Consider the following 10,331-nt stretch of genomic DNA (forward strand, 5'->3'; position numbering starts at 1 on the left):
ATAACTGGTCCTGTATCCTTCACACATTTTAATATGTTCACCACCTAAAGTTATACCAATCAAGAAATAAACACATTAGACAATCCTTCCTCAGAAGAATCCAAACCGTCTAAATTCTATTTTTCATCTAAATATTCTTTTTCCTGGAACCCATTCTAGCCCTTATGCCCCCCCCCCCCCCCCCCCCCCCCCAACACACAGATCCTAATGCTTAGTTTATTGTGCTATATATTAGTCCGCCACAGATCCTAATGCATAGTTTATTGTGCTATATATTAGTCCAGTTGTTGCCACTGTGGGGATGGGGCAACATAAGTTATTTGAAATCCAAGATAAGGTCATTGCAAGACAAGCTGTTTATCACTACCATGTGTCCTGTGAAAGTGTAGTGATGTTTACAGATGATGATCAAGAGATTTGAACCTCATTCTTGCATGATCCGATCAGTTTCATCAGGCATTCACCATCAATATTTATTTTTAACTCTTTGGCAGCATAAAAAAAGGAACAAAAGCTGTGTCTTTCCCCTCTATATATCCAAGGGTTGGGAGGGCAGAGACCTTTGGTGCCCATTCCAGTCAAGAATTGTGAGGCCACAATCTTTATTGTACACCAATGTTTGACTTGACCCAAAACATGGGCACTGCTAAATATAAATGGTCTAATCAAATAGGTGCATATTAGAGCATGGAAGTCCTAGTGTGCAGAATGTTTATTTTCTCAGTCGTTAGATTGTTACATTTTCATAGTATATTACTGATGTAACAATTGAGTTAATTTTGGTCGGGAATATCCTTCAAATTTAGTTATTTCCCTTGTGTATCTATCCACCAGATTTTAGGGCCATTTCCTAATCCATTCTTTCTCCTACTGCTATTGCCATGGATGCTTGTGTTTAGATTCATTGCTTGAGATTTACCTTTTCCATGGGTGGCCTCTTGTCAGGATCTTTACTGAGACATTTTTCAGCTACCCGAACCATCCAGAAGAGCTGGTGAACATCATGTGAATCTACAATCTTAGAATCAATTAAGTCATGGTACTTTCTTTCCTTCAAAAGCGGTCTTGCCTGCATTAAATATGATTAGAGAACACCATGTAAGCAAAATCCATAAAAGATAAAACTCATCTTTCCCATAGAATTTGGTGGTTTTGTAAGATATCTGGTTACCAGAATTGTGTTGATCATGGTAAAGAATGGAATGATAAAATCATTACCCATCCGACAAGACTCTTTTCCCCAAGTGTTTTGTCCGTTGTCATCCGACCAGTGATCAGCTGTAATAGAACCATGCCAAAGGAATATACATCTGTCTTTTTTGAAACTTTCCCACTTTCTGCATATTCAGGTGCTAAGTACCCAAAAGTTCCAACAACCGGAGTGTCTGAAGAGTGATCCAAGCCCTCTTGTAGAGTTTTTGCAAGTCCGAAATCTCCAAGCTAGTAAACAATAAAGTGAAGTCAGTGGAAAATCTTGTCAATTTCCCTTTTGGGTTGATTTTCTAACATGTGAACTGAACCGTTTGAGATTAATACCAATGGTTCATAGTCATGCGTTACAAGAATGTTGTTCGGCCTCATGTCTCTGTGGATAATGTTTTTTTCGTGCAGATAATTTAAACCTTCAGCAGCTCCCACGGCTAGCTTCATCCTGTCTGTCCAACTCAGAGGTCTGGGGCTGTGTTCTGCATCATTTAAAGTAATTTGAGAATAGAGTTGGATCTTTCTATTAACTTCTGGTGGAATAGACAACAACTTATCTTTACAAATTGCTAGCAAAATGTAAGCAAGGAGCTGATGGCTAAAGCCAAATGTAGCCTTGAGGATTGTGGTAGCAGCCTTTTATGGTATAGATTAATATAATAAAAATAATTGGCTGAATAGGAATTCTTTGGATCAAGCTATAAAATGCGGGTTGGGCCGGTAGCTATAAAATGATTCATGTGTCTCAACTTACTTCTTTGACCCAATATACTTACACACACATACATGGCATATTTATGCTGTAGACATTGTATTTTCCAATGTCTCAAAACACAGATGCAGGCCAACACACGGCCAAAGCAAATCCTAGTCAACTAGGCCTAGCGCAATCAAATACTAGATTGACACTGTCATAATTCAAGAGCGTCAAATGAGTTTTGATTGACGTTGTAGAGCAAAACGCGCAATTGGACAACAACGGGGCCAAGGTGTAATGAAGTCAACTCAAGCGAGTTGACAATGACGCGGGGGAGTTTTAAAAATATGGTATTTTCTCTATTCCCTCCCTCTAATAAATAACCCTATCTGTAACAGAAATACGATATATACATATATATATATATATATATATATACATATATATATATACATATATATATATATACATATATATATATACATATATATATATATATATATATAGAGAGAGAGAGAGAGAGAGAGAGAACATTTCCTACACACTTGTGTAGGTAAGTTACCTACACACTACCTTAAAATACAGTAGGGGCCCACATTGTTGGGTGATCCAAACCATTCATTTGAATGGTCTTCACATAGATAGGGTGTCCACAAAAAATCAGATCCATAGGATCATCCTAACCATTCAAACTATGTAGGTAAGTAACCATTCAAACTATATATATGAGAGAACATTTCCTACACACTTGTGTAGGTAAGTTACCTACACACTTGTGTAGGTAAGTTACCTACACACTACCTTAAAATACAGTGGGGGCCCACATTGTTTGGGTGATCCAAACAATTCATTTGAATGGTCCTCACATAGATAGGGTGTCCACAAAAAATCAGATCCATAGGATCATCCCAACCCTACGATTTGTGGAGGTAAAATGGACGTGTATAAACCTTCACAAATGAGTCCATTTTTTGCCTCCATAGTTTGAATGGTTAGGATGATCCTATGGATCTGATTTTTTGTGGACACCCTATCTATGTGAAGACCATTCAAATGAATGGTTTGGATCACCCAAACAATGTGGGCCCCCACTGTATTTTAAGGTAGTGTGTAGGTAACTTACCTACACAAGTGTGTAGGAAATGTTCTCTCATATATATATATATATGAGAAAACGGTTTCTACACACAAATGTAGCTAAGTTATCTACACACTAGCTTAAAACACAGTGGAGGCCTACATTGTTTGGGTGATCCAAACCATTCATTTGATTGGCCCTCACATAGATAGGGTGTCCACAAAAAATCAGCTCCATAGGATCATCCTAACCCTTCGAACCGTGGAGGCAAAAAATGGACAGATTTGTGAAGGTTTATACACGTCCATTTATCACCACAAATCGTAAGGTTGGGATGATCCTATGGAGCTGATTTTTTGTGCACACCCTACTATGTGAGGACCAATCAAATGAATGGTTTGGATCACCCAAACAATATGCCCTCCACTATTTTTTAAGCTAGTGTGTATATAACTTATCTACACTTGTGTGTAGAAACCGTTTTCTCTCTCTCTCTCTATATATATATATATATGGAAAACTGCTCCTGAGCTCGAGCTCCAAAACAGTGTGGGCCCACATTTTTGGGTTGATCCAAAGCATTCATTTGAAAGGGCCTTACATAGATAGGGTGTGTACTAAAAATTAGGTCCATAGGATCATCCTAACCCATCCAAAAGTGGAGAGCAAAATGACGTTCGAGCTCAGAAACAGTTTTCCCATTTATATATTATATTTATATATAATTTTCCATTTTTCTCTACCAAAAGTTATACATCATTGCATCTAATGAATATTGTTTGACACTGGTATACCATTCTTAATCCTTGGTGATGTCTTCACGGGGAAGAAAGTTACTATTCTTTGACATTGATAAAAATGTGATGGATAAGGAGGTCTCCCCTGGTTGCTGATTGGGGTGTTGGTTGGTTTGAATGAGCTTGATCTCTTCACAAGCCTTATATTTTGATATGTTCCCGTGGTCTTGTTTCGACTAAACCTTATTTCAGTTCTTGTTTTTTTTTACTTTGATTATGGCTATAAATAGAAGAATAAAATATGACATCAAGTATATTGAAACTTCTGGCTTATGATATGCTATTTTTGAGGTTATGGACAATAGTTAAAAAGAAATATAGAAAGGGGTTCACAGTTCATTAGTGGTGTAGGCTGTTAGAGTATTTGCCTATCATTGTCATTATATGTTATGATATAGTGTGTACTCTTATTTTTCATGTATTTAAGACAAGGCCCGTCTTACATTAGGAGAAAGTGGCATACTTCTAATATATGAAGTCTCACATGGAAAGACAACATTATCTGCTTGTAACCAAAGGAAAATAAGATAGAGCATTGGAAAATATAATGCCAAAGTTTGTTTCTTCTTTTTTTTTGTACATAAATATTTATATGCTATGCGCCAAATGATGTGGAGAGACACTTGCTCTGCAATGACCTGGTCATTGATTTGAGACGTATAAATTGAGTAGCACCAAGGTTTCCGTACCTTTATCCACAATTTATCTACCGCAGAACATAAAATGAAAATAAGAATGAAACCCTGACTGACTTCACACGGAGGGAAAGACTGGGATCACAGATGGGTCATGCTAGCTTAGTAGGTTGCCACACGGAAAAAGAATAAAGCTGAAGTTAAAGATATTGTACAATTGGTACAATTAAAAAGATAAACAAAAATATTCCAAAAAAGATATTGTACAATTGGTACCTGAGAGATGTTTGTCGAGTGAACCATTGCAGACGAACTCATAAACAAGCAGCCTCTGATTTCCTTCTGAGCATGAACCCAGCAGCTTGACCACATTCTCGTGTATAGCCGTGCTGAGTACGCGAACCTCGCTCTTAAATTCTTTTTCTCTTTGCATACTTGCATCTTTATGCTGTTTAACTGTGATCTTCTGCCCATTCTTCAGCCTCCCTTTATAAACAGAGCCAAATCCACCTTCAGATAGAAAGTTTTTTATGGAGAAATTGTCTGTAGCAGCTTGAAGCTCATCATATTTGAATTCCCTCACTGATCCACTCATTGGTCGGCCATTTTCACAGTCTAAACATACAGAATTCTCTAACTGTGCCTGTCCAAACATCAAAAACCCCAGATCATCATTCCTGCCTCTCTGTCTCTGCCCTGCATTTTGATTCAATATTTCATCTTCTTCTTCTCGGCCAATTTTTTGGTTTTTGAAAGTGGTGTTTGGTGATCCATCATCTGAGGTGTTTCTGTTTGTGGTTATGTAGTTTTCTTCCTCTTGCACAGGAAGGGGAGAATGTTTTACTTCATGGAAGCTTGAGCTTGATGAAGCATCATGGTTCCTTCTGTTCGGGCTTGAATCTGTATTTAGTGAGGTATCACTTGATATGGATTTTGAAAACAAAGGTATCCTTGAACTATTCCATGGGGGTCCTTTCTCACTATCGGTTCTTGACTCTTCACTTATGCTTTTATTGGTAGGGCTCCTGCACTCTGAAAGAAAATGAGGGAACATAATGAATATGGGATGCCCCAAATTCTGATACATATCTTACCATATCATCCTATAAAGAATTGTATTCATATGTTATGGGCTACTAGTTTTCAATACATCTTCCTTTAGTATTATCTGATTGAAATATAGTTACATATTGGTTGGAGCCTAGCTCTGCAGTTATAGTGAAGGGCAATTCATGAAATGAGTCTTAATCTTTTCTGAACTTCAAACTTGTAGATTTTGAGAATACAAGTTTTGAAAATGTGATGATTGAACTTACTCTTTGGAGAGAATTCCAAGCTGAAAAGATCATCTGGAGTTCCTGGTAACATCTCATCATATGTTACAAAGCTGCTCCAGCTTACATCATTGTTCGTTGTGTTGGTTTCTGATGTTTTAGGACCCCTCAACTGTTCAACACTGTGGTTACGCTTCATCCTTGAGATTCCACATGATAGCTTCTCCAGGAAGTATTTCTTTTCTTTCTTCATCTGCCTGTATAAAATCAGAGTTCAAGATCAAGGTATTAAAGATCCCCTGTGCTGTGGTTTACCGCAGAAATCATATGACCTAATAACCTTTTGGGATGAAATTGCAATAGCTTGTTCAACACTACCTACTCTCTCTCTCTCTCTCTCTCTCTCTCTCTCTCTCTCTCTCTCTCTCTCTCTCTCTCTCTCTCTCTCTCTCTAAGTATTCTCTTTTTTGAATATCCAAGCTATTACAGAAACATTAGGAAATTCAGTAGTTTTTCATAATTGTCCCCTATATTTGACTTACCTGTCGAGAATAATCCATGTTGCTTGCAGTTTTTTGACAGCTTCTCGAGCAACTACCTTCGGTGAAGATGCCAACACCGTCCACACATCAAAATCAATCTGATGATATTGCTTGGTTATAGGCAACTTAATAAACATTAGTACCAGCCTATGTAATAGTTAGTGTATAATATAAACATGGCGGCAGTATGGCCTGCTATAACCTAGAATTTGGGGGAGCAGATATGTATGACATATGAGGCCTGATGCACCTTTATGTTATATGCCCTTAGTTTTTATGCTCTTAGGCATGAAAAATCCATATAAAATCCATTAACTCTTTCATTCCTAAACATGGAGTTGGGTTGAAAATGTAAACCCATGTGTACAGAACCCAAGAGGGGGGAGGGGGTATGCACATGACTCCTTTTCGTCTCGCCATTTGGTTTTTTTCAGTAACCATAAGTGGCCATTGGATACGCGGATTTTAGAATCTTGGATTTCCTCAAAATCCTGTATTGGAGACCAGAGAAGAAGGAGACCGTCCGTTTCGCTCCTCTTTAGAATCTTGGAATTTGAGTAAGAAATCCAGGTTTTAGAAATCTCTCTCCCATCTTGAGATTTCTAAAACCTGGAATGATGCGTGATCTCCTACTCTCTTGCTGACGGAGAGAAGGGAGAGAAATCAGAACATGATTGCTCCTTCTCTCGTCTCCCACCTGCGATTTTGAAGAAATCCAAGATTCTAAAATCCATGTATCCAAACGGCCCCTAAATTTTGAGAAAGATTCAGGAGAATCGTCCACCTCAATTGAAGTGCCGATTCTAAGTTTTTTGACTCATGTCTTAGCCAATCAGCCAATCATTTCTAGAGCAGGATTAGTAACTAAAAAAACTTGTCCACTAAGGAGTCTGTAAAAATGTATTAACCTTGTGCATTTTGTACAGTTTACGTATCTGCAAAAGCTCCATGTTGTTCTCATACTCTTCTGTCTTCTTTGCAACTGCTTCGTTGGTAATTTTTTGGCTTCCTCCAAGTATCGAACTAGGGTCTACTTTGCTCTTATATCCCACTGAAAAGAAGGGAAGAAAAGAAAGAAAAAAGAAGACAACAGTAAATACCGATTTGCCATGATCCTGGGTGTGAGCTCTTCTGCATGTTTGATGGTCTTTTTCTTTATCTATTTCATGGAAAAAGCATGAATTCTTACACAGTGTTTTGGCTCCCTTCAAAGGAAACATACTAGTAGTATTAACCTGGTGAAGAATTCCAAGCAATATGAGCTTGTCGCCAGGCTTAAGTGATAAGCCATGCAAGGCCCATTTGAGCGCGCTCAAACTAATGTCTCTCGATGCATCCTCGATCACCACCACCCTTTGTCGAGCCGTCTGTGACATGGTGCTGCCTATTGGAGAAGCTGTTGGAATGTGTTTTTACTCTTTACAGTCTAGAAAGATGTATTGGCATGTATTAATGGAACAGAGTAAATAGCTGAGTTGTGCTCTGGGTTCGTCTTCAGATGTTGAAATGATGGTTAGAAACTCAGGAGTTTTGTGTTTTTAAGAAATGAAATGCTGGAATTCTCCTCAGTAGGAAGTTCTCTTGTAAACCCGCAGGTAATTGTCAGGAATCCAGATTGATTTTTGCAAAAATCTCTGAGATTGTATGATTGACTTATGTCAGGGGGATTGAAAATGGGAAAAAAAAAAAAACAAAGAATGATACTCTCTTGTTAATCCTTAGCTTGGTAGTTTTGCAACCTGATTTCAGAATGAAGAAGGCCCGAAACCGATCAGCTCTGCTAATTTTATGGATTGATATCGTTTTGTTTAGATTGAGAGGCAAGTCCAGGAAGAAATTGGTAAAGGCGGCGTGGTGGTGGTGAATCCAGGTGAGCATCTCCGGTACATGTTCGATGGCATATTCGGATATCCAAATGTAGGCCTGAATTGTTTTTAAGTGATGGAGGGTTAGGTTTAGATGATGTTAAATCCGTGAACTTCAATGCTTACCACCTTTCAGTTTTTGTCTGTACCGACAGGGAAGCGGAGATTCTGATAACTGATAAAACTAGTGTTTTGTGTGGATTGATATCGTTTTGTTTAGATTGAGAGGCAAGTCCAGGAAGAAATTGGCAAAGGCGGCGTGGTGGTGGTGAATCCAGGTGAGCATCTCTGGTACATGTTCGATGGCATATTCGGATATCCAAATGTAGGCCTGAATTGTTTTTAAGTGATGGAGGGTTAGGTTTAGATGATGTTAAATCCGTGAACTTCAATGCTTACCACCTTTCAGTTTTTGTCTGTACCGACAGGGAAGCGGAGATTCTGATAACTGATAAAACTAGTGTTTTGTGAAGCCTGCTTTAGCTGGCAAGTCGATTTCTTTTATGGGTTACCTGTTTTCAACCATATTTTATTTGAAGAAAGACAAAGAGAATGAATACATGTTTACAATACAAAGCCGTACTTAGGGATGGATTGATGAGGTGTATGTCATTATTTTATTGTGTTAATGGATTCAATGATTTGTATGCAGCTGTTATAGCCAGTTTTTGAAATAGATTATTATTCCATTGAGGCTTTTAGATGATGATTTGGATTACTTTTTGGTAGAACAGGCTAATTCGTTTTTTACTTTCAAGGTCGATTGGGAATCATATATTAACCTTATGTTTGGATTTCTTTGGAGACGGCAACCAAGTGAAAGATTGCAGATATGGATGGAGTGATTTCTTAAAGAAATATAATTACTATGTTCTGTCTCCTCTGATGTTTTTATTTTTGTTTTATTTAGGTGTCAACGATCGAAAACTTGGGGGTCAAACTGAAACTCTTGCTAACACCTTTGCTTGTTAAGGAGCTTGCTAACTTGGGTTTACCCTCAAAGGCTGCCCAGTTTGCTTGTTCTACCGGTTGCGAGGGACTAAATAGGTTTCTTGGAACTTAGGAAACTGTGATTTTGGTCTGGGTTCTGAAAGAGTCGGAACTTGTAGATCTTGTCTCAGGGTTCAGTTGTGTCTCCTCCAACGTACTGGGAAATTATTATATTATGTTTATAGTTTCTTATAAAAACTTTATTTTATTACTCTTAAGTAAATGTTTTATTTGTTGTTTTATGAGGAATGCGCTGTACATGCCATTGCAATTCTGCAGCTATTTTACTCTAGCCATAAAAAATAGGTTGCTTGTATTATGATATGAACTGATAAATAATATATATAGGGAAATGATTTCAGCACTACCATTAGGGGTGGCAATGGTTCGGTTTCGGTTTGGTTCCGCCAATTTTGCCACCCCTTACTCATAATAATTGGAAATATTCGGTTTCGGTTCGGTTTGATCCCCAAACCGAACCAAACCGAAATTTGAATCGGTTTGGTTTAACCAAACCGAAACCGAATTTTCGGTTCGGTTTAGGCTCGGTTCCGGTTCGGTTCGGCCAATTTTGCCACCCCTAACTACCATGCTTTGATAATGATGCGCGAATCATCTTAACGTTTAGTATTTAAAGTGCTGTCAGAATAATATCACAGTTATCAAAAAGCTCTTAGAAGCTTTTAAAATACTAAACGACAAGAAGGGTCGCTCATCTTGATCAAAACATGGTAGCGCTGAAATCATTTCCCTATATATATATAAGCAATTTCACAAAAGCAATTTTGCAGACCCTGCTTTTCAGTAAAGTGCCACCTCATGAAAAAGATAATTCAGCTATGAGGTGTCTCTTCCCTCTTGAAAGAGAGGAACTGCAAAATATGTCTTTGTGCGAATTGCCTACAAATTCCCCCACGCCACCTTCCTCAATTTTATTCAATTCTCAACTCAACTCAACTTATCTCAACTAAGCTTTTGTCTCAAATTAGTTCAATTTTATTCAATTCAAATTTAAAAAAGATGTTGTGGTTTTTGTAAGGAAATCCCCATGAGCCTTTTACATAATAGCACCCCCCTTATATTAAAAAGTAAGGGAAGGTAAGGTAAAGACATAGAATGTTGGGATGATTGTCTTGCAAGTGTAAAATTGAGGGTAGTTGGTGAGGATAAAGGTATTTTGGGACTGTAAAAAGGAGGGGTTTAGTTAATAACTTTAACTAGGATGTTACAATATAGAAGGTTTATGGAAA

At 37.9% G+C, this 10,331-nt stretch overlaps 1 protein-coding gene and 1 long non-coding RNA gene across 5 annotated transcripts; one reads left to right on the forward strand and one right to left on the reverse strand.

The window, feature by feature from the left end:
• Nucleotides 1–889: 889 nt before the first annotated feature.
• On the reverse strand, nucleotides 890–8,524 carry LOC143888426 (putative serine/threonine-protein kinase PBL22). 3 transcript variants are annotated; one of them, XM_077392839.1, is made up of 8 exons: nucleotides 8,218–8,522; nucleotides 7,135–7,277; nucleotides 6,227–6,324; nucleotides 5,727–5,941; nucleotides 4,687–5,442; nucleotides 1,537–1,685; nucleotides 1,219–1,440; nucleotides 890–1,069 (listed from the first exon to the last, which is right to left on the reverse strand). In XM_077392839.1, exons 2-8 carry the CDS (start codon nucleotides 7,174–7,176, stop codon nucleotides 902–904), a joined length of 1,650 nt encoding a protein of 549 aa, XP_077248954.1. In that variant the 5' UTR covers nucleotides 7,177–7,277; nucleotides 8,218–8,522; the 3' UTR covers nucleotides 890–901. The 3 variants fall into 3 exon arrangements, with proteins under 3 accessions (XP_077248954.1, XP_077248953.1, XP_077248952.1); XM_077392838.1 differs by having other exon boundaries at nucleotides 7,416–8,522; XM_077392837.1 differs by having other exon boundaries at nucleotides 7,135–8,524.
• LOC143888428 (uncharacterized) lies at nucleotides 4,238–8,792 on the forward strand. 2 transcript variants are annotated; one of them, XR_013254592.1, is made up of 2 exons: nucleotides 4,238–4,803; nucleotides 5,217–8,792. It is a non-coding gene; the product is annotated as an uncharacterized LOC143888428 (long non-coding RNA). The 2 variants fall into 2 exon arrangements; XR_013254591.1 differs by having other exon boundaries at nucleotides 5,236–8,792.
• Nucleotides 8,793–10,331: the final 1,539 nt, after the last annotated feature.

Source organism: Tasmannia lanceolata, unplaced genomic scaffold, assembly GCF_043159265.1.
Source record: "Tasmannia lanceolata isolate RefF3 unplaced genomic scaffold, GAP_Taslan_0.1 ptg000012l, whole genome shotgun sequence".
Classification (NCBI taxonomy): Eukaryota; Viridiplantae; Streptophyta; class Magnoliopsida; order Canellales; family Winteraceae; genus Tasmannia; species Tasmannia lanceolata.